This window comes from Fusarium oxysporum, chromosome I (genome assembly GCF_013085055.1).
Source record: "Fusarium oxysporum Fo47 chromosome I, complete sequence".
In the NCBI taxonomy this organism is placed as follows: domain Eukaryota; kingdom Fungi; phylum Ascomycota; class Sordariomycetes; order Hypocreales; family Nectriaceae; genus Fusarium; species Fusarium oxysporum.
In genome coordinates, this window is record NC_072840.1 from 1499483 (window position 1) to 1525462 (window position 25980).

The 25980-nt window shown below is 49.3% G+C and overlaps 5 protein-coding genes across 5 annotated transcripts; 3 read left to right on the forward strand and 2 right to left on the reverse strand.

The window, feature by feature from the left end:
* Window positions 1-11224: 11224 nt before the first annotated feature.
* Window positions 11225-12224, reverse strand: FOBCDRAFT_1437 (uncharacterized protein). Its single transcript, XM_031181001.3, has 2 exons — window positions 11912-12224; window positions 11225-11859 (listed from the first exon to the last, which is right to left on the reverse strand). The coding sequence occupies exons 1-2, from the start codon at window positions 12141-12143 to the stop codon at window positions 11258-11260; spliced, it is 834 nt and encodes a 277-aa protein (XP_031041769.2). The 5' UTR covers window positions 12144-12224; the 3' UTR covers window positions 11225-11257.
* A 197-nt stretch (window positions 12225-12421) lies between these two features.
* FOBCDRAFT_1443 (tRNA synthetases class I-domain-containing protein) lies at window positions 12422-15495 on the forward strand. The gene is made up of 3 exons (XM_059608179.1): window positions 12422-12523; window positions 12591-14906; window positions 14960-15495. The coding sequence occupies exons 1-3, from the start codon at window positions 12474-12476 to the stop codon at window positions 15417-15419; spliced, it is 2826 nt and encodes a 941-aa protein (XP_059463787.1). The 5' UTR covers window positions 12422-12473; the 3' UTR covers window positions 15420-15495.
* Window positions 15496-16366: 871 nt separating this feature from the next.
* FOBCDRAFT_283199 (uncharacterized protein) lies at window positions 16367-20455 on the forward strand. Its single transcript, XM_031181008.3, has one exon. It carries the CDS (start codon window positions 16464-16466, stop codon window positions 20112-20114), a length of 3651 nt encoding a protein of 1216 aa, XP_031041776.2. The 5' UTR covers window positions 16367-16463; the 3' UTR covers window positions 20115-20455.
* Window positions 20456-20920: 465 nt separating this feature from the next.
* FOBCDRAFT_235153 (SacI homology domain-containing protein) lies at window positions 20921-23177 on the reverse strand (the record flags this gene model as incomplete). The annotated part of the gene is made up of 3 exons (XM_031181009.2): window positions 20921-21091; window positions 21144-22876; window positions 22952-23177. 3 exons carry the CDS (start codon window positions 23175-23177, stop codon window positions 20921-20923), a joined length of 2130 nt encoding a protein of 709 aa, XP_031041777.2.
* A 556-nt stretch (window positions 23178-23733) lies between these two features.
* On the forward strand, window positions 23734-25464 carry FOBCDRAFT_210511 (ras family-domain-containing protein). The gene is made up of 5 exons (XM_031181011.3): window positions 23734-24147; window positions 24222-24241; window positions 24295-24321; window positions 24381-24572; window positions 24625-25464. Exons 1-5 carry the CDS (start codon window positions 24072-24074, stop codon window positions 24970-24972), a joined length of 663 nt encoding a protein of 220 aa, XP_031041779.1. The 5' UTR covers window positions 23734-24071; the 3' UTR covers window positions 24973-25464.
* The last annotated feature ends 516 nt before the right edge of the window (window positions 25465-25980 follow it).

Below are 25980 nucleotides of genomic sequence, written 5' to 3' on the forward strand. Positions count from 1 at the left end.
AGGGGCGGCGGTTTTCTGTCACCGCTTGGTTCATGTCACACACAAATGGGAAACCCAATTTGCGAATTTCCATCGTCAGCTTACTGGCTCTTTCTCAACAACGTTGATTAGGGCTGAGTATGCAGGCATGTCTGCAGGCGAGATCTTGACCGCTGAAAAGAAGCAACTTGGTATGTGGATATGATATTGACTGACCGATATACATCAACTATCGAACTAATTAGGAGCTGCATTAATACTCCGTACTTGGGCCTTAATGCTGCTGTCGGTCTGATAGATGCAGTCCAGACCCCCAAAGACAATTATTTCGATTGCGGGGGGATATCCATAGTTGCGGTGGTGTCATACGAATTTTTACCTCTAACATAACTTAACTTACACTGACCGATCATCTCCCTTGCTCCCATGTCTCGGTTGTTGGTGCCAAAAAAGTCTCAGATCGATAACACGATACCATGCCATCCATACCGCAATACAGCCTAACGCTGGCGTGTAACAACACGTGTTGGTCTGTCCAAGTTGGCATGTTTCTGTCTATGGCCAAGCAATGGAGGGTAATTTCTTTCCCATATCGGAAATGCCACCTGATTATCTTACTATTACGGCGTAGACTAGTAGTGCGTTCGCCGTCGTTGAAAATAAACGTATTCGTTTCAGGTTACTCCCTGCTTCTACTGGTATTCGGCATATCGCACCGGTTTCGCGGCCCAGAACTCTCCGCAAGCCTAGGCACCACGGCTGGCGAGGCTCTGACGCACTTCACCTTTCAAACATGTGTCGTAGAAAACTTTAACAGAGAACAGAGGTGCAGTATTGGTCTGGCGGGCTCAGGACGCGGGCCGCCTTCGGTAGAAGCGTACCGAGCATTCCAGTGCTCTTCTAACCGATGATGAAGAAAAACCTTCGCTTTGACGTTTGTTCTCCCGACAGTTGAGAAGGCCAAAAGTGTAAATGAGGACTACCGTAATCTGCGTGCCTGTGCCTGGCTACAACACGTTTTTTCCCGTGTCATGTTGCTTAGTGAGACGGCGATGTTGTGGTTTTACGAGGCTCCTTCAACTGACGGAGAAGACAAAAATAGTACCGCTAAGCCGTGTAAGCCATTTACAAAGCATGGTATTATTCTTACAGATCTGTTTCGCCGGGGCATATCGAATGCATCAATGTCTCGTGGTATTGCTGTGCCGCCGCCTCCTTCTTTTCCTCCCTCCTCTTCTGTTCTTTCGGTACGGATACAGTCTGCAGCCCTACATTCACGGTCACTTACACAACTTCTTCAAAACATTACACGGCAATGTATTCGATACATACACCGGGGTTTGATGTTGAGTGGTTTGCAGGTGACACTGCCCAACCCAGACTCCGGATCTGTATCCCTGCCTGCCAACTGTGTTCCCCAATCCCATCATGCACTTCTGTGCCCCCAGTAGATTGATACCTGCCTACATCTGGGGTCTTGAATGACTCACACTCTTAGCCTTGTGACGATGTTGTTGTCCAGTTCTGACCTTAATCCCGACTGTGCCGGCAACGTTGCGGTATACAACTCGCATACCCTTGCCTTGCATGTCTCTTTTTTTTTTTTTTTTTTTTTTTTTTTTTTTTTTTTTTTTTTTTTTTTTTGGGGGGGGGGGGGGGGGGGGCCTTGGCATAGAGGCTCAGCATTTAACGGTGTGCGGTCAACGTTGTTTGCAACCCCCACAGGAGAGAGAGAGAGAGAGAGAGAGAGAAAAAAGGTCTGCTTATTCGTATTCAAGGCATGCATGCTCTTAAGGTGAAATGAAACCTCCACTCTGACCATCCATCGGTTGACCCCATTATTTTATGTATGTAGCAGATCTCGCTTCGCTCTCTTTGTTGTGCTCGCTTTTATTATTAATCCCACTCCTGTATCCGAAGACCTAATCAAAAAGACCTCATCTCACCGCGATTGTGACTGTGCGTTCGAAGCGAGCGCTCGGGGCGCGATATCACGCTGAGAGCGGTCAAAGATCATCGTAATGAAGTCATAGGGGTCCTATATCTGCTGCACAGCACATGCCGCAATTCCATGAGCCTGGTGAGCGCATGTTTGTGAGTTGAGAGTGGGTTTCGGGTTGAAAGAAGAAACCTGAGAACCAAACGATTCATGAATGGTCCGTGTAAGTCCAATAGCTCCGAAACTTCCGAACAGATGGTCAAGGCCTTATTTTCTTTGCTTGCTGTGGACTGTAACTTTGTATGTGGGTTTGATTAGAATTGTTCTATGGACGTTCCATGGCTTCCATGGCTCTGGATGTGGAATGAGGTGCCACACTTTGACCATGGATGTCGTGAAAAAAGTGCCATGGTTGGCGTTATCGTTTGCCGACTGAGGCGTCAGGGCCAACACCGTCAGAGCATGGATGACTTTCGATTACCGAGAGGACATTCTGGATCACCTCACCTCACACCGACAAGAGCCCGGTCCATCTCGTAGAATATTCTTTGGAAATTTCGAGGGTCGGGATTTAATTCTAGAGCCAAGCTCGGACTCGATGAAATAACGGAGCAATGCTACGTGTGTCTTCTGGTTCCCGTCCGTCTGTGGCTTGGCTGAAAATGGTGTTTTCGGAGATGTCACATTAGCTCTTAGCTTACCGCCAATTTGGTTCACTTTTATTTTTGATTAAGCTGCTGCACTTGTGAGACGGAGCCTGCGTAGAGACTAGAGGCTAATAAACTACCGCTATAGCTAAGCCAACACGGGCACTTGCGCCCACTGCCTTTGAATGTGTTGGCCGATTAGACGCTCACGTAGGAACGCGCTGGGGCAGAAAAGGTGACAAACTTGCATGATATCCATCGTTTCTGATCCATATGCCGGGTCTTTGTGTGAGTTGTCTATGATGCAACGGACTTACACGGACAACAGTCATCAGAAACATCATGCACGACATCCCGTCAGTGAGCAGGTTTGGGCATCTACACGGCCCAACACAGGGCTTGAGCGTCTACTCCTTCAATAGTAGTGGACGATAATATTCATATCCACTGAGACTGTACCGAGCAACGGTCGGTACATGAGGTTTGAGTATCTCATTTGGTCCATGCTGAAAGGGGTGTGCATGCAAGCTGGTTCTGTTTTTTCTCCGTCTTTGTTCTGAGGCGCCAGGCAATGCCCCTGTAATTTTTATTTATTTTTGCCATCAGTAAATTTCCAGCTGGTAACTATTGTGCACGTGCACTCAATAGACCTTTGAAAAAAGAAATGGAGCACGGCAGCCTTGCTGACTGTACAAACCTACCTACAGACCGACGTACCCCTTCTCCTATGTCGTACTTCTGTTGGGAGATTACATCCCTGGACCCTGCATTGGCGATGTCTGAACTATTCATCCCTTCGAACAATAATTATCTCCACAAGACAATTCAATTCAGCCTCAATAATCAGAAACACGGACCAGATGCAAGCCCCTTCCTCGTACATAATTCAATTAATGAAATAATTTGCCGTCGGGGTTGTTTTGTGCCCCTGACTAAAAGAACGGGTGGTGGCAAACTCAGCACTAGCGGCAAACAGGCGGTCCCAACGGCCATTAGGGCAGTTGTGCAGTGAGCCTTGGAGGCCTTTAGGCTGCGTTATACGGCTGATCATTTCATGATTGATGACGAGGCTGGGTACAGTATGCCTAGTTTCATCCCAACTTGTGCCGATATCGTCCTCCTTGAGGTGGTGATCTCCATCCGCTGTGCTCTGTACAGTATCAGCTATTTGGAAACCAGGGGTGAGTGTGTCACACTAGCAGTAAGATTTTTCTTTCCTTTCTTCTTCCGATTGTTCCTCTCCATATTTCCTTTTTAATCTGGGGTTATTATTGAGATGAGACCCAGGACCCCGTGTCAGTTCCAGACCGCCGGGTTTCTGATTGAAATCTGCTTCACCGACTTCCTTGGGGGTATCCAGAGAGTGGGAATGGTGGCAAATTGGATGGCAATCATGGATACCGCCATTGTGATTGATTCCTGAGCGGAACCGTGTTGCTGAAAATGTGATCTTCATTGACATCAATTCCGCCCTGTTGTCCGTTTCATGTCAGAACCCTCTGACCCGATAATGAAGATCATGGCTTAAAAAGAGGCAAGTGATTAACTCTTCGTTGTTCTGCTTACAGTTCAAGGACGATCCGATCAGTTTCGGGACTCGGCTTTTGAATTGATAGGTTTCACCGTATCTGATATCTTTGATCAGTCTATGATCTGACTGGCTGGACCTGTTGGAAGAAATGCCTGCAGCGATCAATCATTGAGTGATTCCTCTGATACTACCCTGAACATTCAATATCTCCAACATTATTGGTACGTTGGAGTCATCTGACGCAGAACCATCACCGCTGGCGAGTATTCTGCCCTTCTCGGCAGTTTTCTCCGGACTCTGGCACAGATACGTACCAACATAATGTCCGTTCCGCCGTGCTGGTAACGTACTCTGACCCTTTAGGTTGCCGTTACCTTTTGCTTTGCCGAGATGAGAAAGCGGCCGCTCCTTTCAGACCAATTGACACCGTCGCATTTCTGACAAGGAACAAAGATCACCGCAACCCGTCTCAAGTGTGTTTGGGGTTTCTCGGGCCACTCACAGTCAAGTTTGGTCATGCTGCACATCAGACATCACGGAGACGCCGTGCCTCGGCTCCAGATGAGGCTTAGGGGCTTCATGTCTCCAGCCAGCCAGCTGCTTATCCACATACCGTTGAACTCATCCAGGCGGTCGGACTTTAGGAGACTTGGCGGAACCGTACTTGACGCTTCAGCCGGGTAGCCACGAGAGTTGAAAACTGGTTTTTGTGAGAACTCTGTCCTCTCGCCTTGAAAATAGTGCCGACGGCTTGACATCGAGAGCAAGTACCGTAGCTTCTCGCCAATTTACTGGCCCGTCTCCGTCTAGCGTAACAGAACCAAACCCAATATCTCGGTTTCTAGTCAGTTTAGAAACTTCCTTTGCATTCATTGCAAGTCGCCGACCGACCAACCGTCGGGACCTCCATGTCGAGAGAGTCTCCCGACTTTTGACTAAAAGTCGGCGATCATGTCAGTGACATTTCGATGCTGTTAGTTGGCTCTAATAAAGTTGACCGACCTGCTAAGCTAAACTCTCAGCTACAATGTCTCAGTCTATAGCACTGCCGGCACAGAACGAGCTTACGACAGGTCAGGTCAGGAACACGCAAACGCTAGAGCTGGCAATATTCTCGTTCCGTAGACAAAGGGCCCATTGGGACGCGGCCAAAGCCACATCCCTTCAGACAACAATTGGTTCTCCAAGTTCAGCAGCAAGCCACAGCGACCAAATGGACCACACCACCTGCAGCGTTACCATCACAGCCAAGACAGCCCACAAGGCTCTTGTTCAGCTTTGAGGCAGGGCTGTCAAGCCACAGGCCCCAGGGGCACGCACCCTCTCCACGTGGAAGTCAGGGGATACATATGACGATGGCTGCTGTTGTGTGGCGTCCCCTGACGATCCCTGTTCGTGTCCATCATTCTGACGGACATACAAACGAATGCAGCAATGTCCTGTACCTCGAGTCCCTGTCTTGTCTTGTCTCAGGCTCATGTCGTCAGCTTCATACGTGTGAGCCCCTTTCCCACATTCCGAACTGCGATATTGCAGGTGCACGGATGGGGAAATCATTCTCGGGCAGAACATATGGTCTGTGTTTGATCGATTGTTGAAGAGTTTCAACGTGCTCCTTGTTCCGAGACATGTTGACACTTATTCGCAGCCGATAATCAATTGACATTGAAGCTGCTCAGCTTGCCCTCCCTGAGATAATGTCACCTAACGAGAGATAGCCTCCCTGCACTGCGCGACGGCACGCCCTCAATAGTTCAGCCTCCACTGGATCTGGTCTCGACCTTTATCTCAAAGCCAGCCGCACAAGGGTTAGCGATCACTATTGAACAGCACATCAATTACCTATTCGCGAGCGGACTGCTAATGTCCGGCCCCCTGTACTGGGGAAATGATGCGAGGTTGACTTTGATATTTTTGGCTACATTTGGCACAGCGACAATTGCTGAGTGGGCGGTGAGAATGACCATCACGTTGCTTGATTGGAACAAACAGTTGTAGGTGGCGTCTTTAATTGAGTCCCTGAGGGGAGAGCAACATCCATCGATCCAACGATGTAACCCCAATTCGCCCAAAGTGACGGGACTCTTTTGTCACTCTGTGTTTGTCCAATATTACCGATTATTCTCGTCGCTACTGTCCTGACCCGACCCGACTTTCAAATTGGGGGGTTGGATTATGAGACACACAAGTTTTTCCGCCCACGCTATGAAACATGGTGCTGAGCGAAACAAGTTTCCGTCGGAATTCGTTACCCTTCTCTCTCAACCTCGATATCGATATGTGGATTCGAATTCCAGCAACCTGCCTCGACTTGTAACATATACGTGCTTCTTATCCAGGTGCAGTGATATGGGCGTGATATTCCCTCTGGCTGTCGTGATACCTCGGTTACTATCATCTCTTGGCTCACCTATATCCTGCAGGTTGTTATGAGTTCCCACCCAGAAGCAACCTCCGTAACTGCACGTGGTGATGATTTGCAAGGTTATCAGCGGGTACAGTCCCTTGTAATGGGACCATGAGCTGCGTGTCAACACGAGTTGCTCATCAAATATGCAGCTATCTCCACGTTAGTAACGGTGTGCTCTCTCCGATCAAGGTATTCTATCTCGGCGTGCATATGTATGCATATCTAAAGTACAACCGCACCAGACAATGGAGTTGGGTGAATTCAAGACGGTTACGGCCAATATGCGAAAGAACCCTTGGTTCAGAACTCGGTTCGCAGTCCTTTCCGTGAGTGGTGACGCCTACATAGCTTGGCCTCTAGGGGTGGCATGGCCGCTCTACCTGCGGCCCTATCGCTTTAGGCAACGTGCTTAATCGCAAGGACCCTTCATGTCAGCCTGAAGGGGGGATACACCATGCGGATACTGAAGAGGCGGAGAGCTCGGCGTGTTTCGTTACATCCATCGAGCAACTCTATGCACTGTTATGAAGCTTTGCAGTTGCATTGTTCAAAACACCGCTCTGCAGACGTCAGCTTGCATGATGTGCTTATGATTCTCCAGTTCTCTGTTGGCTACGAACATGGACAACTCAAGTTCATGATGTGACGGGGGCGTATTGTTAGATCATCATATCATGATCGACATCTAGCTATAGAAGTTATCAGGCGTCAGGGTATGTCTGTTGGTTGAGCATCTAGAGCATGTACACCTGATCGTCCTTGGCTTTAACTCAGACATGCGCCTTGCGATGGATGATAGATTGCAGAGAGCTTCGACTTCGAGAGACAGGGTTTGTTTGCTAGCGACTCTGTATCAGATCGGCCCGCTGCGGGTCCTAGATATGCTGTCGATCAACAACCTGCGACATTTTGTCAGGTGTTCAGGTTTTAGGGTCTACATGCTATTATTGTATGCATTCTTAGGGACATGTTTGAGGAGCTCGGAGATAGATACGGGAATTGGTGAGAGATGTGCCTTCGTATTATTTGTGGCGGAGAAATGACAGGACGTCTACAGAGCGGATGTAACTGATGTGTTGCAGATCGTGGGTTCGTTGGTGTAGGACGAGAGCACATCCATGTCATAACCTGGTCTCTCTGATGAACATCAACATATGATGACTGACGATAACAAGGCTGCGGTGAACTAGTCTCAAACTACTGTGCCTGCAATCACAGTCAACTCGTCTGATTAATATTCTTGGCCTTTGTTTAGCGGGTGATACAGTAAGGCGTATGCATAGCTTTGAAACACCATGCTCTCTACCCTATATGCGGATTTACTCAAGTCAGCGTCATTCTCCACGGCCTGGTCGAACTATACCGTCGTGTAGTGTAGTGTAGTGTTATTTAAGGAAAAGATGGGTTAGTCGAACAAGCGGTCAACTATGCAAAGCTGAAGATCGAGATCAATGCAAGACGTGTCGTTCTTTGATATGGTTGGTGGTGATCGGGCGGCCACTAACAATGGCCATAAACGAACCTAAAGGATGGATCTTTGGTCTAAAACCTGCACAAGAGAGTCACGGGACAATATTCGCAAGCAAAAACACGGCGAAACATGCATGTCCTCTGCTGAGTTGTCGAATCCTCCACTGGACTAGCATTAGGTACTGCAGTGAGCCGTAAGTTCAACTAGTGTGAGCATATCTTGGAACGGGTGCGGCCCCAACGGTAAAATCTGCAACGGTTCTGTAGAGGGGAAGATCAGAGTTGGGATCATCATTGGCTCATAACTCAATTAGATCCTGGTAGCGAATGGTCGGCAGCCAGAGTCATCTCTGAGCGTGACTAGCTGTCATGGGTATAAGGATGGAGTTATCGTGGGGGCGGATGAGGGGAAGTTCAGCATCAGTAACAGTCATAGTAATCGGGATAACGCAGAGCAGAACAGGCAGGGCACAGTATTACAAGGCAGAAGCATACAAGGTAGGACATGAGGATGGTGAAACTATTATGGTGTGTCTACCATACCATGTTTTGGGAACTAGAAACTAACAGTGGCACAGCAGTCAGAGTAGGTGTGATGCCTGCCACAGCCATGGGATTGTCTTGTTCAAGGCTGAGACGTGCAAATCCCAGGAATCGAAAGATGATGTTTCGAATGCATGGCCTGAGCAGCAGATCTCCATATGGGGAAATGGAAGCGATACAATGATAACGAGGGCACAGTAGGTAGCGGTATCAGCATGCACGAGCATGTCTGTAAGCAACTTTCAGCGATGCCACGACAGCGTGTGTATCAGTTCCGGCTGAGAGGTAATAGGCCGGAAGAAGAGGGGCTCGAAAGGGCCCACGTACGCTGGTAAGTTGATAATCACAATCTCACTCACTGCTGATGTTTATGCCATGAAGAATTGCGTACATATCGTGCCGCTGTACCGGAGGCAGGCAGTGAAGTTGCAAATGGTGGAGGCGTGTCTACAAGCCAAGAACTGAACAAACATGCATGCATGCATCTGCATATACATACAGACATGCATGGATACCAAATGCAAGGAATTAACAAACAAACTGCAATATCCATGTCATCATAATGAGAATGGCCTCATGGTCTCTCCAAGCCCAGAGGTACCAACACCACTTGTACCAAAGTATCCCCCGTCATGAGACCAAACAGCTGGCTGCCTACTCACCGAGTTTATGTGTTTCATCGAATTGACTTTGAGTATTCTCCATGACCCTTGCTTTTTCTGTGTCTGTGGTTGCGGGGTTACTCGCCGCTAGTGTTTAGTTGCTGCGAGGCATGTCATCCATCCGCCCTCATTGTCTCTCTGAGACGCCAACCTAGACGTTGGTACAGTCATCCTCTGTTTAGAAACAGATATGTACTCACTCGCAAAACTCAAACAAGAGAGATTGCTGTGCTGGTGACGGTTCATACCGCAACTTTGTTGCTAAAACTACCAACCTCATCACTGAAAACCCCCCCTCCATCACAGGCACAAGGCACAGACAGGCACAGGCACAGACAGGCACAAGGCACAGGCACAAGGTACCAGGGGGTCAAGAACATCACATTGATGAATAATGACGATGGTTGAGCATCTTGTGACCCAAATTCCGATGCTGCCGTGTCTTGTCATCGGCGAAGCGTTCGGCCCCGAGTCTCGAGAGCTCGTCTGTATCAGGCTGTCATATTTACGATATAATCCAAGCCATTGAGACGCGTAAGGCAACACAACCATCCCAAGGCAACGTATCCGTATCCGCGACATTCATCAATTACACAAACGACTCTCCTTAACGGCTGTTTTATCAGCTCAGCCTGGATAAATTTATCAAAAATCATATTCCCTACACCTCAATCCTTTACTGAACATTTCATGATTTACACTGCCTCTCACATGGTAAGTGCCGATTACGACATGCTGGGTAGACTAACGTAGTCCAAACCAGAACGAAAGTTTCCGTCCCTATATTGGGCATCTCTAAGTGGAGATATCGATCATCTTGCAAAGTGCCGTGCTGATATCGAAGCTCCCGAGTCTCGACATGACCAACGTCAGCCAGACGCATATAGTGAAGGGTGAAAGGCTGACATGGATAAAGGGCGTCAAATACAATTCAATTTCAAAGCAAGCCTCACCGGAACATCTGAGACATTCACAATAAACCATGACAGCCGATTGACACTCCGCTCAAGGGTCATGTCTTGACACTATCAAATATATTCATAATAGCTTGGATACTCATTTGTGACCAACCGGTTGGGTTACAACGCCGTATGCCGGCAGTGTAATGGTCCGCAATCATCCGGCTTTTCCAGACCTGCTGGACAAGGGACTTAGAGATGGAATTTCGCTTTCACACCCATCATAACCTCAAAAAATGTGACACTCGTACGTACACCTATCATCGAGGATCTACCGAATATTTTCGAAACTGGGATTCCATATCAAAAAGGCCTCATTTTTGCTCTTGAGACCCATTATGCCACCCAACGGTACCAGGATCAGTCTGATGATACACAAATAAGAGGATCAAGTGCGGGATATACACGAACTCCTCCATGGGAGTATCTCCTCCGGACGTCGGGCTTATAGATTTCCTCTTGTCATATCACTCTGAGACATGCAACTCGCCAAGACCCGATATTCCTCATCCACAGTGCGCTGCTCCAGGTTTACGGCTGCAACCATGCAGAACACCAACCCAGCTTCAGAACGGGGCTCGTGGTAGGGGCCTGGTGTTCGTCTGTTTGTCAACTCCAGATCATCGTCGCTGTGCCAAGCTGGAGACAGGACCCATGCGAGACCGACGCCAAGAAACATCGAGGCCCGTGGTTGACGGTGATGTCTGAGCGGCCCGGTCGAGGTGGGCTGTAACAATGATGCTATTCTTGCCTAATTGAATATCCAAGGCACTGCCTATGTGATTGATCATCCATACCTTGTTGTAAATCGTACTTCGCCAGACTAGACTGATGACTTGACTGACATCAGGTATTGAGTGCGCAGTAGAGTCACCGGTAGCCTGTCTCCTCCCGCCGCCCGCAGCCAGCCCGAACACCCACAGGAACCCGACGGCCGTATCCGCAGTTCCCGTCTGTCAAACCCCGGTATTCGGGTCAACCCTCGTCGGCCTATCATCAAATTGTCATGCCATTCAGGCCAGCCAGAGAAGCAAGAAGATTCAAGACCTCGATCCCAAGCAATAAAAAGACTTGGGCAAGATTAGCATAAGCGTAGGAGGCTCTTTGACTACCTCGGTTATGGAATGTCCTCCCCAGCAGGCACTTGTGTAGAAGAAATCCAATTCTCCATCGTCGCCTGGCCTTCTGGCCGGGTTTTTCCACCCCCACCACTGCTAGCTGCAGCGTTTGCTCTTTTCTTGACCACGAGGCACAGCACCTGTCCGTATATTGCAAATCCCTCATATGAGACGTCCATAGCTAGTTTCTTCTTGTCTTCGTTTCCGTCAAGGCCGTCGTTCGTCCGCGCCCTGTGCCTCTTGTGTGGGGGTGCCTCCGTATCAGAATCGATTTCGATGGCCGAGGCTGTTTCATCATCTTCAAATGCCTCATCATTGCCATCTTGCTCCGGATCCTGTATTCCTCTTTGGCGCTTACTCCGTCGTGTTGTTGTTTCGGCAACAGGAATATCGGCGAGTCTCACCTCATCATCGTCTTCTTGCAAGACAGGTGCACGATATTCATCTTCAACGTCCACGGGAACACTATCTGTCTCACCGATGAGTTTAGAGGAGTTGGACTCGAGTTTCGGTGGTAGCCTGTCCCTGAAATGTTTGGTTTTGTAAAGGAGAGAATGTCTCGTGCTCGTCTCTGTCAAGAAGATGGAGACCTCAAACTCGTCTAAGTGAGATCAGCTGCTGACAGAGACAAAAAAAGATCTCAACACACGTACCTGATACTATGACGTCTTTGATGCTCTTCTTCTTGCTCTTCTTTCTAATCCTTTCCTTCTCTTCACGAAGCTTCGGAAGCACCAAAGGACGGATGCTTTCGATGACCTTGGGTAATACTGGATTTCGAGGATTCAGAAGCCATGATTGGGCCAATGCAGGGTTATCCAAATAAATTCGGCATTCAAGAACTGAGTACTTGGATATCCTCAGATATCGTCGGACCGGAGCCATCGTGTATTTGACGCTATATGTGAGATTGTGAAGTGTAGTAAATGGAAGTAGCGTGAACGACGCTGGACATGGCGTCGCTTCAGTGATGTAATGAGTACCTGTCCACTATAAATCGCGTCGCGACACGCTAAAAGTCATGGAAGTTCTCTCAGGTCTGGAATTGGGCCCTGGCGTCAGCCTTGCAGCTTGTGTAAGCGATTGGATAGCGGAAGCTTGAATTGAACGGTTGCTTAAACAGCCCAGTAGCGCCAAAAATCTCAATTGCTCAGCCGTGTTGACCTCAACACCAAAAACCTTCCTAATTAAGTGCGACATGGTTCTTGATCAACCATGCTTAAATCCTGGAAGTCGTCCTTGAGGTTGCCTCGGTCGAGATTTCCGTATGTCTTCCCCTTTGCAGAGCCTCCAAAACTGGAACGTGGGGACCTAATATAGCCGATCTCGCAGTGCTCGACCGACCCCCAAGCTCGAACCAAATTATCTCAAGCAATGTACCGACGATTTATACGCATGGCAAGCACAGAATCGATCTGGGGAGAAGCCATTTACTCTTCATGATGGTCCCCCATACGCCAATGGTGAGCTTCATGTCGGCCATGCCATGAACAAAATCCTCAAAGATATGATTGTGCGTGTTAAGGTGCAGCAAGGCCGACGAGTGACATATCGACCCGGCTGGGATTGTCATGGTCTTCCAATCGAGATGAAGGCACTGGGATCGCATACAACGAAGGGGTTGACTCCTGTGGAAGTCCGGGACACAGCACGAAAGCTAGCCTCCAAGACGGTTGTGAACCAGATGAAGGGATTCCGGGCTCTCGCCGTTATGTCAGACTGGGAGAAGAAGTGGACAACGATGGACCGAGAATATGAGATAAGGCAATTGCGCGTCTTTCAAAACATGGTCCGTCGAGGATTGATTTACCGCAAGCACAAACCCGTTTACTGGTCACCTTCTTCGCGGACTGCGCTTGCTGAGGCAGAGTTGCAATTCGTAGAGGATCATGTCTCTACCGCCGCATACATAAGGTTCCCTATTATTTCAGACTGGTCCTCGATACCTGAACTGGCCGATTTCAAGGGAAACCTGTATGCAACTATTTGGACAACCACTCCCTGGACTCTCCCTGCCAACCGGGCTATTGCCATCCACGACCAAATCAAGTACTCGATCCTCCAGGTTGGCGATGACGGCTATCTTGTTGCTTCGAGCTGTGTTGGGAATATGAAGCGCTTCCTTGGCGACTTTCAAGTTGTAGCATATTCCATTCCGGGTTCTAGCTTGAAAGGTCTAGAGTACAAGAACAAACTCCGGGGGCAATCTGCTCCGCCGCAGCCTATCATTACTGCAGATTTCGTGACCTCCAGCTCTGGTACTGGTCTGGTTCACATTGCCCCCGGACACGGCCGGGACGACTATGAAGTGTGCTCTAAAATCGGCATTGAAGCATTTGCTCCTATCGACGATGGCGGTTTCTTCACTGAAGAAGCTTACCCTGACGACCCAGAGAAGCTCACAAAAGCGAGTTCCGTCATGGATGGTGGAAGTCACGCTGTTTTGGAATTAGTGGGCGACGATGTACTTGGAAGCCATAAACAACGTCACAGTTTTCCTTACGATTGGCGAACCAAGCGACCTGTGGTGACTCGTGCTACAGCCCAATGGTTTGCTGATGTTGGCAGTATCAAAGATGACGCCCTTGAAGCACTGAAGGATGTTCGGTTCGTTCCAAAGGGTGGTCGTAATCGTCTAGAAGCTTTCATCACACGTCGCAGCGAATGGTGTATCTCTCGCCAGCGATCATGGGGAGTTCCCATTCCTGCACTTTATGACGAGAACGGAAATGCTGTCATGACAACAGAAACAATCGACCATATCATCTCAGTTATGGAAGAGCGTTCTTCGTCTGCCTGGTTCTCTGATGACCCAGACGAACCTGCTTGGATTCCACCCAACATGGAGGGCAAATACCGCCGAGGCACTGATACTATGGATGTTTGGTTTGACAGCGGCAGCTCATGGACAGAAACTGAGGGCCCTGCTGATGTCTACCTTGAAGGTTCCGATCAACACCGCGGATGGTTCCAATCCAGTTTATTGACTTATGTTGCTACACAAACATCAAAGGAGACGACTGGCAAAGCTTCTGCTCCTTTTAAGACTTTGATCACTCACGGATTCACGCTCGATGGGAAAGGCAAGAAGATGTCAAAATCAGAGGGCAACATGATTGTCCCCAACGAAGTCATCAAAGGGCTTCTTTCACAGGCTTACTCCAGAGGTAACAGGCTAAAACTTGACCCCCTCGGCCCAGATGCCATTCGACTATGGGCAGCGAGCGCCGATTTCACATCAGATGTTCTTATAGGACCAAATATTCTTAGACCTGTTAATGCTTCGCTGATCAAATATCGAACCATCATCAAGATGCTTCTCGGGTCAATTTATCCAGAGGCCCGTCAGAGTCCATTGACCAAGTTAGACCAAATGGCACTTGTTCAACTTTCCGATACCATGTCAGAGGTCATGCAGTCATACAACGACTTTGAGTTTTACAGAGCGGTCAGTACAATTAATCGCTGGGTCGCAACCGATTTGTCCGCATTCTACTTGGAGGCCCTGAAGGACCGACTCTACTGTGGTGATGGCGGCGGTGTTTTGGAGCCTATCCTCATCGGATTCTTGCGCATGCTGGCACCGATAACTCCTATGCTTGTTGAGGAGGCTTGGTCGTTCCGGCCAGAATGGATGACTGAAGACACGTGAGTTATCGTCCTGTGCTCGCTCATGTTTACGATTTGCTAACATCGATCAGTTCCTTGATAAGCCCAGCTCGCCAGCTATATGATGACCCTCTCGTTGATCCTATGCGTTTGACGCTCCCTCAAGATGTGGTGCGTAAGGATCAGTCCATCATCACAGAAGTTCATGGCGCTGTCAAGGCAACACTGGAGGATGCACGAACTGCCAAAGCGCTTGGCAGCTCTCTCCAGAGCGCAGTCTACCTGGAAGTCGAGGATGGAAAAGCGGCGGCAGTTCTTGGACGTTACATGGATGAGCTCCACGACATATTTGTTGTGTCTTCGGTGCAAGTCAACGAACCCCTCCCTGAAAATCCCGCTTGGGCTTTCCAAAAGGAATTCGAGATCCAAGACGCCAAGGTCAATGTGCATGTGCTTCCCCCGAAGCAGGAAAAATGCTCCAGATGCTGGCGATACATGGCGCCAAAGGAAGACGCGCTATGTGGCAGATGTGAAGAGGTTGTCGGTGCATAGAGAAGATGTAAGAGAAGGATGGCACGTTTGATGATGTGTACCCCTCTTTGTCACGACAAGTGTACAGTATTTGTGTAAACTATCAGGATGTTACTGATCTTACTACTGATTCCAGTTTTGAACAGTATCTGTATCAATTAGACAAAACAGCCACTATAAGAAATGTATAAGAAAGCGCTGAAGGATTACGGCCTTGAGCTCTATCTAAGGATCTGGTCCATTCCATAGTTGAGTCAGATCTCAAGCGCATGACTCTATTTATGAACTTGGACTGTCCCTGAAACCCCCGCCATCAGGAGGTGTTCAGCAGCTCCCGCAACCTGACTTAGACCTTGGCTTCGAATGAGTTAATTATTTTCATGTGATGAGTATCGGCAGTTCGGGCCTGAGACACCCGGTACTTGGGATAAGGTGTAAGATTCCCCTCAAACCTTGTACTCCAACACAAGATGAGGTGCCACATCAAGACACGCGTGCGTCACTCCCCGCCACGCTTGTGCCTAGGATAGGTGGGAAAGGCGTAAAACTGGCGCATCAGAGAGGCCCTGCCGCCTGTGGCTTCAGTGTCTTGTAGCACCCCGACGGGTCACATCCACTCCCGTGACATTCTATAGACCCAAGGACCCCTACGTCTAAGGTCCAATCCTTTCAACATGAACGCTCCGCAAATGCAACATCCTAACCAACTTACAAGAAAACCTTTGGTCCAACGCATCATCACTGCGACGTATTCCCGTGCACTTCAAAGAGAGCGATGAGCTCTTGAGGCGGATTCCCCCTGTCGGGCATCCACTCCGAACTCGACACTTTTGTTGCCGTCATTATCGGTACAAGATTAGCTCCCCAGAAGACATCGTCACCAAGGACAACAATATTGACCAGGATCTAGCGCATTAGATCGACAAGGACCCTTGAAAAGAAGAAAAACGATGCTGCAATATTACTTTATTCATCAACACTGACGACAACTCCCCGCTTCTCTTTCGAGCGCGAGCCTGAGAGTCTACCCCTGCTGCTGCCGTTGTATGTAAATACCAGCGCGCAATGGCTGACCCTCGTGCTGCCTCGTCACTGAGTGCATATGGCAGACGGGATGGCCCAGTTACGCCAGAGCATCCCACGAGGTTTAGTTACGACACCGCCGAGAGAGGAGAACCCAGCATGAACGCTCTCCTCCACGCTCCTCTATCCCCTGAACGACCTCTTGCTTTCTCCGATGACGAAACTCTTCCACGCTACCATCACAAGTCTCGTGGTGCTGTTGTAGTTCCCAGCGGCCTTCAAGCCGGTCGACCGAAACGAGCCCGTTCGAAGCGACCATATAAGACCCAACCGAGCAGTGCATTCTTGCTTCAGGAGCCCGTGGCGACAGATGATGACTCCGGAAACCAACGCCGGGCACATCGAAGTAAATCTCGACATAAGGGGAAGGATGTTCAAGAACCATATATATCCAATGGCACACGGGACCTAGGTCTTGGAATTAGCTCCGGCAGCGGTCCTCGTGCTCGCATCGTGTCGCCAGATACATCTCAGGAAGAGTTGCATATAACAAAGAGGAATGAAGCGCAAAGGCGAGGCCGTAGGGCGCACGCATCGCAACCAGGTGCTGCGCTGGACGTCGACTCAACCCAAATAGTCAACATGGCATTGAACCTAAGCGAGTCACGGCGAATTGCGTCTCGGCGCAACATTAGCCGCGGTAACCCTCCACGTCTGGCACCCGTACAAGACTCTCAGGCCGGGAGCAATCTCAGAGCACATCTTCAGCAACAAAGAAAGGCTGTCAGAGGGGCATCGCCGATTCCGAATCAAAGCCTTACACCACGACTACCGGGTGTTAGATCCAGTAGTCCACTACGCCCTTCACCTTTCGAAACTACCGACGCATCATACCGTTACCATTTTTCGACGTCAACTTTGGCGAGAGCGCAGAAAGCCAGAGAACACCTAGAGTTAATGGCCCAATATAGACGATTGCTACAAGTTCTTCCTCCACTTAAGACTGGCTATGATAGACCTTCAGCTTCAAGCCCTCCTGGATCACCTACAGAGGGCAAAATGCATGCCTTTGAGAGCAGAGAGTTCATGATTCCACTTGGTCGAGAGTACAACCCATTGCAGTATATCCGAAATCGAAAAGTCAGAGCTCGCGAACGAATGGTCATCGATGGTGAGAAGCAGGGGTTTGCTGACGTCGAATCTGTTAAAGATTGGGTCAATGAGGCTTCGGAGCGAGCATCGAGGGAGCTTCTTTCCAGTGACGGTTCGATTCTGCCACCATTTCCAGGTGCTGAAGAAATCGATTCTCAGATAGCCACGGATTCGGCTGCCAAGGCGGCACTGAGAGTTCGACGTCCGAGAGTTGACTGGTTCTTCGAAGCCTGCGACTTAATTGCAGATGCCTACTGGCTCGAACAGGACCATCACAAGCAACTCATTGAAGACAGAAATCTCAACAAAATATACCCACAAACAGGAGAAACCTTGAGCCGGCCAATTTCAGGACAGACCGATGAGCTTGGAATAGGTATACCGCCTTTCAGTACTGAAACCATGGAAGAAATGAATGGAAAAGCAAACTCGAACGAATCCAACCTTTCGAAGCCCGAGATTGAACTTCTCGAACCAAGCCACAGAGACCGAGCACGGCAGAAACTCCACGAGATGGGATCTTTCCACCGACAGACTGGCTCAGTGCACCACCGTCGTTTCAGGAGACGAGGATCATCCTCAGATGACTCCGCCAGTGAAGATGATATGCCAAACGAAGGAAAGGCCCGACGTGGAACAATATCAAGTCGCGAGACTGAACTGCTGGAGAAGCAAATGCTGGAAATGCTGGCCCGAGACATGAGACAGCAAAGACTCTCTCACGTCCAGGAGACCGAGGCTGAACATATGCAGCCCGAGGACTCGACTTCATCTGAACCCAAACCACAATATCAGCTGGCCACTAGCAGAGAGTGGAATATGATGGATTCTAAAGATTCAGAAAACCGCCCCATTCACAACAGAGCTTCCTTGGAAATCCCATCACTGCCAAAACTGGGAAGGAATACGGGAGGAGGGTCCCAACGCGGCGGAAACAGCAAAGAACACACCGACTCTCCGCAGCCTATGTCACCTGAACTTGCTCCCCAATACAGTCTATCGGCACCACCGACTGGTCTACAGCTGTCGGCACCGTCTAGTCGATCATCATCTCCCTCCAGAAATCCATTTACAAAAGTAAAGCAAATTTTTAAGGACAAGACGCGTGACGAGCCTGAAGAACAGGCATTGGAGACGGAGGCATCCAGCAGAAGACCTTCCATTCCAGATCCTTTATCCCCGACGGAAACCAAGCCGCTTGAACGAAACCCATCTAATTCACGGCCAACCTTCGAGAGCCACAAACACCAGCGTAGCGTGGGTAGTATTAGGCCAAGGGGCGACGACCAGGCTGGACTTCGAGGCATGTTTAAGGGCCCTCGTATTGACACGGTCATCCGAGGTGGTGTTTCGAGATTAGGCGATATGTTGTGGAAAAAGGACATCACCATGGAGGGAACCACTGATGTTCTCTCTTCTGATGAATCTGATAATGATCAGCCCAAGGGAAGATCAAGAATTTCTCTCAATTTGTCGCGAACAAACTCGAGGCGTAACAAGCCCGAGCCTCAACATGGGGCTAAACACTTCTTGGATTCGATGCCACAGTTTCAGCCCATGGCAGAAACGCATGGCCAATCAGCAACTGACGTAAAGAAGCTACAACCTTCTCAATCTCGTGTTGATGCCAGCAAACCGCCCGCGCCTGATACTTCTGGAATCTCAAGCCCTAGCAAGCCTCAACAAGTTGAAAAGGTGACCATCGTCGAGCCTGCTATGTCGGAAGTAGAGTCGTGCCAGGAGAGTGTCAAGGATGGTCCTCGAATTATGGAAAGGGAGGCTGACGAGGCTGCTCCAATGGTTCGGTTCAACGAGCCCGATAATTTCAGAGCACGGAAGTGGTCCATCGCAAATCAGGCCATTCCCCAGGAAGGACAACTTTCGAAGCGTGAAATTGCCCGACTTCGTACGCTTATTCTTACCTCTGGCATCAAAGCCATGGAGATTTCTCGCCGGGCTCAGGAGCTGAAGAAACCACTTCCCAGCAATGACCTTCAGGAATTCATTTCTTCACCACAATCAAACCCAGTGGGAATACCATGGGTTGACATCGCGAAATTGACACCCAAAAAGTCACTGCCTTTCGACGATGCGGTCCCTTGCTCCGACCACTTCCGCATAGCTCGCCAGACCCTAGACGTGGCGATCCAAACATCAATTGAGCAGTGGCAGACGTCAGCCGATAAATTCACTGCCCAAACGCGTCCGAAACTAGAGGAGCGCATCTGGTGTGTTCGCTCTCGAATCGCAGATGAACTATCAGGCATGACACGCGAGGCATCAGACCAAGCTGATGAGACTGGCAAAGACTTGGCCTTGGGTCAGCTCCTCAAGGTCAAGCATGTCACCGATCTGACCGACAAGATGATGCGCAACAGACGCAGGAGATTCAGATGGCTCCGTCGCGGAATGTGGTCCGTTGTTGAGTGGGTGCTTGTTGGCTTTATGTGGTATGTTTGGTTTGTCGTTACCATTTTCAGACTCTTTCTGGGCCTTGGGCAGGGCATTTGGCAAGGTGTCAGATGGCTCCTTTGGCTATGAGCTGAGACAAGCCCCTCTGAAACTTGGAGTCATGGGGAGGATTGTGTATCGCAGGAGTTTTCTACATGGGACTGAGTGCTGCCAAAAAAAAAGATACCACTATTTCATTATTCCACACCTCACTTGTCCTTAGCATTTTCTTTACTATTCTCACCAATTATTCCCTCTTCTCTTTCTTTTGGATACCAGAGCATTATCCGATTTTGATACCCCTTTCCCGCCTGTGGGGAGAAGCATGGCGTGGCGCCTTGTCTTTTGGTGGGAGCATCTTGCCTTGGAGCAAATGTCTGAATTATGAGCGACAGTTTTCTTTGTTTATTAATACTCCTGTCATCATATTTGTAACTTAGATTAATAATACTCATGTAGTTCTGTCCAATTCTCTTCATCGCATCACACTGTAAACCATATAGGGAGGTCTAAAAACAAGACTTCCCGATCTCAAGTAGTAATGGCATTTGTGTAATCTTGGGATGGATTTAAGAAACTTCAGGTAGGCTAACGGCATCTTGATAAGATAATAGTTTGTTTGGCCCCTAGATTCAAGGCCTTGAGTCATTTGACTCTGAGGGTTCATCCAGACCTATATTAAAGTAGACACTATCTGCGCATAGACAAAGTCATCTAGACAAACAACATCATTACAACAAATGTCTTGATTATCCCTACCCACCCAGCTGGTTTAAAAGAATCAGAAAAAGCAGGCTTCTATAGTCTTTGAACAAAGAAAACCGTCAAAGCTATGTCACCGCGCCACCAAAGCAAAGCACCCACATTATAACCAAAGTTCAAGCCCCCTTTTGATTCTATTCAATCCTCTTCTTGCCCTCCTCGGCATTGAGGTATCGAGCTGTGCTGAGCCCCCTCTCGTGTTTCGCCACATAGGTTCCAATGACAGAGTCCTTGCGCGCCTTGGCGAAGTGCTCATTGTAGCCCTCGACAGCAAATGGCCTGGGGTTGAGGCGTGGCCAGTTAACCTAAAAAGAATTAGAATGGTTTGAGGTGAGTGTCATGCAGCGAGAAACTTACATAGAGCATGCCGTGATTCCAGACAAAGTAGAAAGACCAGGCAGCAATAGCCATCCAGAAGAAAAGGAAGATACGAAGAGGCAGGGCGCTTGCCTCTGGGTCTCGGCGGGTGAAGAGGCCAATGAATACAATGAAGACACTGAAGGCAAGGATATAGGGAATAGCCTGGATCAAGACCGGTCGACGGTCAGTGAAGACCAGAGTAGTGCCGATATTGGTTGAGCCTGGTCGGTAAGCTCCAAGGAAAAGATCAAAAGAATCTTGTCGGGGTCCATCGAGGAAGTTGTTACGGAAATAACGTGTGATACCAATACGGGCATCCTGAAGGGCACCGACTTTGGTTCGGTTACCAGTACGTGTGACATCAGTCTTCATGGCACCAGTGCCAGCATATGAGTTGGAGACAACATCAGCGTTGTCAGCCCAGAGATTACGGAACAAATCCTCAAAAGCAGGATCCTCGTCACGGAATGAAGAGCCGCGGGGCATGAAGCCAACATCCTCAAAGATGCGGTCAAGCTTATGCCGAGCGAACATGCTCTGGACAACATTCGTTCGGTCGAGGCAGTCCATGCAGTTTGTACGCATGACACTCGTCTGGTAGCTCCGGGCGTCGAGGCTACCGTCAACGCTAGATGGGGTGTCAATGGCACGGAAGTAGCCCTGCTTCTCCAATGCATCGGCCAACTTCTCAATAAGAGCGTAAGCCTTGTGCATCTTCATGCCCTTTGTCTCGCTGTGGTAGTCAAAGTAGACATAGTGCAGCCGGTCAAACTCTTGGCGTTTGCCCTCCGGCTGAATTGTGGTGAACTTCTCCTCGGTGAGCAGATCTGCTTCTTGCCGCTCCTTAGGAGAAGAGACGAGCTTCTCCACCATCTGCTCGTACGATTGCTTGACCCGCTGCTCGCGACCCTTCTGGTTGACCAAGTTGATGAGATAGTTGTCACCATATAAGCGAATTTGCTCGTCGAAGTGTTTCTGAGCAGCGGAGAAAGCTGCATCGACGCCGCGGATTTGAAGCTTAGGAACATATCGCAAGCTGTTGATTTCAGCCCAAAACGTAGGAACGCTACCACGGGTCTGGACATAAGAGAATATCTGCATCTCTTGACCGGCGCCAGCGCCAAACTTGCCGCTCTGCATGTCCGAACTGCCTGCGTATCCACCTAACCCGCTGCTGCTGTCATTGAGGATGATGATTTGTTCCGTCTCATTGTAGTTGGCGACGTGTCCTTCATCATCTACACCTCGAGTAAAGTACCTGGTACCACCACGGTGGCGGGATCGGCGGGTAATAAGAACCAGAGTCAAGGGGTTGCCCTTGAATGTGGTAGGCTTGATCTCAAGCATGCCGAAGATGCATGGTAGGATATAGGGGTCAACGCCGGGTTGTGCGCCAGGCTGTGATCGAGCGCCTCGGGTGCGGAAGTCGATTAAATCGCCCTGAAGATACTTGTTGAAGAAGAAACGATCGTCGGCCTGCATCCACAGGGGCTTGGAAGTGTCGGCCTGGGCCTGACGTTGGAAGGAGTTGGTAAGATCGATGGAATAAGAAAAGTACATAGGCCCTGAAGCCAAAAAGTTCTTAAGAAGCTGAATGAAGATGTCTTCGTCGGGGTCGTGAATCAAGCGCTCGCGCATGGGCAGGATCTCCGTGGCAGCGACCTTATACACCATGTGGCCTTTGAGACGGCCGACAGGCTGGGCTTTCGTGATGAAGATGACATACTTGTCTTTACATGGTCAGTGAAATGCACAAGCCAAAACCAGAGGACATCAGCCCAAGATTTGGCACGGCAGAGACGAACCAAGGCGAAGCTGAATAATTCCCAGAATACCAGCGATACTCGAGACGCGAGTTGTTCTCTTGGCTGATGCGGCGCTGCCTTCACTCAGGCGGACATCACCAGTGGGACGATCGATTACCAGGGCGGGCGCATCGGGAGACGAAGGCGAAGTGAAAGTATAAGAGTCGTTGGCGATCTTGACATTAATGTCGCGATAAGGCAATTTGGGGGTGTTGAGCTGCGCCATAGCTGAAGCTGTAAAGATTAGGAAAGCGAGATAAAAAAAAGGTTGAAGGTTATAGTAAAGCCCGGGAATTAAGAGTGGCCAACTGGCGACTTGTTCACCCTTGACGGCTGCAAGAGATAGTGAAATAAGAAAAAAAGGGACACGACGTGAGGGATGGGCTGAGTTGGTATGGTATTGGATGGTTAGCTTGAATTGGCAGACGAGTTGATGAGGCCAGCGCAGCGAGCTCTAGCACAGCCACATGGTTAATCGTAATGACGGGATGGATTGAACTTAAGGGGACCATTGTGGCTCAAGGCGGGACCCACGTCACAAGCCCAGAGCCATGGGATGAGGCTCGTAAGATGTAGAGGTACATGCCGTTCGCCCAAATCGGGGTCCCTGGATCAGTACAGCTACCGTGTGAGCATTGCGCAAGTGTACCTCTCCGAGACCCCGTCTTCCCGCCTACTACAGTGGCACAGTGGGTGTCCCTCACCAAAACAGGCCCTGCCTGACGTGTGCCTCGTGCCATTTGAGCCAGTCACGGCTCAGGACTAAAGAACCAAGGCAGTCACTTTACCTCCCCAAGTCCCATCCACGTCTGTCCCGTCTTAATCAAAGAAGCGAAGCCCCATCTTAAGACTCGCCTCTCACCTTCAGCCTCGACTTTTGTCTTGCATCTCACTATCGTCGCCTACCTTCTCGCCCTAAATCTCCCTTCTTCCTCGATTCGCTTCCGTCGCGCAATCACCCCGATACGATTTCCGGTCCGAGCGTCTCTCCACGCCGTTGTTCTAGGACACGTCCGATCCCTCAACCTTCAGGTCATACCGCCACTGCTGCTGCCACTATCACTCTTGTTAGACGCTCTCCGTACCTCTTCATCTCGAAACCACATTCCCATCTCTCATTATGGCCTCCCGACAACCTCCCGCTGGCGCCCGCGGCACTAACACCCGGTTCGCTCAGTTTAAGCTGGTCCTTCTAGGTATGTTACATGGTGTCGGCATTCCTTGCCTGCCCGTTTCGGTTTCATAGCATATATGCTAACTTGTGACATAGGCGAGTCCGCTGTCGGAAAGGTATATCGCAACGACAGTCTCTGATATGATGGTTTACTAATTTTTCACCTCAGAGTTCAATAGTCTTGCGATTTGTCAAGGTATGAACTACTGGCGCCCACGTCATTGTATGAGACAGCAACTTACCAAGACCTTCTAGGACCAATTCGATTCCTATCGCGAGTCCACCATCGGTGCTGCCTTCTTGACCCAGACCATCTCTCTCGATGAGAACACTACTGTCAAGTTCGAGATTTGGGATACTGCCGGCCAGGAACGCTACAAGTCTCTCGCTCCCATGTACTACCGAAATGCAAACTGCGCCGTTGTCGTTTACGATATCACTCAATCTGTACGTTCACCAGATTTACAACCACCATAGGGCCATGTTAATATTCCTCCAGGCATCACTAGACAAGGCAAAGGCTTGGGTTAAGGAGCTCCAACGCCAGGCGAATGAGAACATTGTCATTGCCCTCGCAGGAAATAAGCTGGATTTGGTTACTGAGCAACCCGACAAACGAGCCATTCCCACCGCCGATGCTGAGGCTTATGCTCGTGAGGCTGGCCTCCTCTTCTTCGAGACTTCTGCCAAGACTGCCGAGAACGTCCAAACTCTTTTCACAGCCATAGCTAAGAAGCTGCCTCTGGACCAAGCTGGTCCACGACATGCTCGACCGGGCCAACGACCAGGTGTCAGCCTGGCTCCCGAGAACTCCAACACCAACGTCAGCGGCCCTTGCAGCTGCTAAGCAGGTATTGAGGTTGAAGCATCAGGTTTAGAGTCCACTTTTCGTTACGTCCACGCACATATCACAGAGGCCTCAGCGTGGATCCAGCACGACGAGTTGTCCGAGATTACGGACTCTGAGGTAATGCATGAGCTGGGGCGCGTCATATAATTTATCGGAGTCCTTGGGTTTGGAGGGATCAGTTCAGTCCATACTTTTTTAATACCGAACTTGAATTTTGTTGCTTGGTAGCTTGAATGGCCTGGATGCTCGACTGTGCCGTAGCCTGGCACTTCAGCATGTCAGAGAATACGGAGTGGCTAGGGGAGGTATGAAAACTACAGACCTCGATCATAGGCGACTTAAATGTCTGAAGGTTTCTTATTCCCCAGAGGTGGCCCATGAGATGGACAAGCAGGAGAGTATGGACGAGCCGCTCTATAGTTTCTTTTTCTTCACAGCTTCTGAATAGATGGCTGCTATTAAATGAGTTATGGGACCATGTTGTTAAAATCTTGTGCTGCATGTGATCAAGCAACGAATATTTGTAGACCGAGTTGACATGTTCACATTGTGAGTCTGGATGAGGCCAGAATAAAATTTAAAAGACTATGGATCCTAATGATTGACAAAAATACTTAGGTAGATCTATTGCACTGCCATTAGAAACTCTTTATAACTACCTACCTAGTAGTCTGGGTAGTTGTTTGGGCCCCTGATTCGAGGTCTCATGTCTTTTTGCTCCCAAAACGGAGTTCGTGAGGAAGTCTGGGAGGCAGACATGTCTTGGAGTCAGATCCAAGTAAGAACTCATCAATTGAACGAGTGTTTGTTATGTGACGATACTGCATATGCCAACACAACTATCAAAACATATGTTGAGATTATTTTAATTTTTTAGAATAGGGATTCAACAGAACATGACTTCATGTTTCGATCTCCTGATCACATGTAATCAATCATAAGGTACTGACCATAGGCTCGTCGATCAAGAAATTGGGAGAGAAAAGCGGCTGATCAACTACGTAG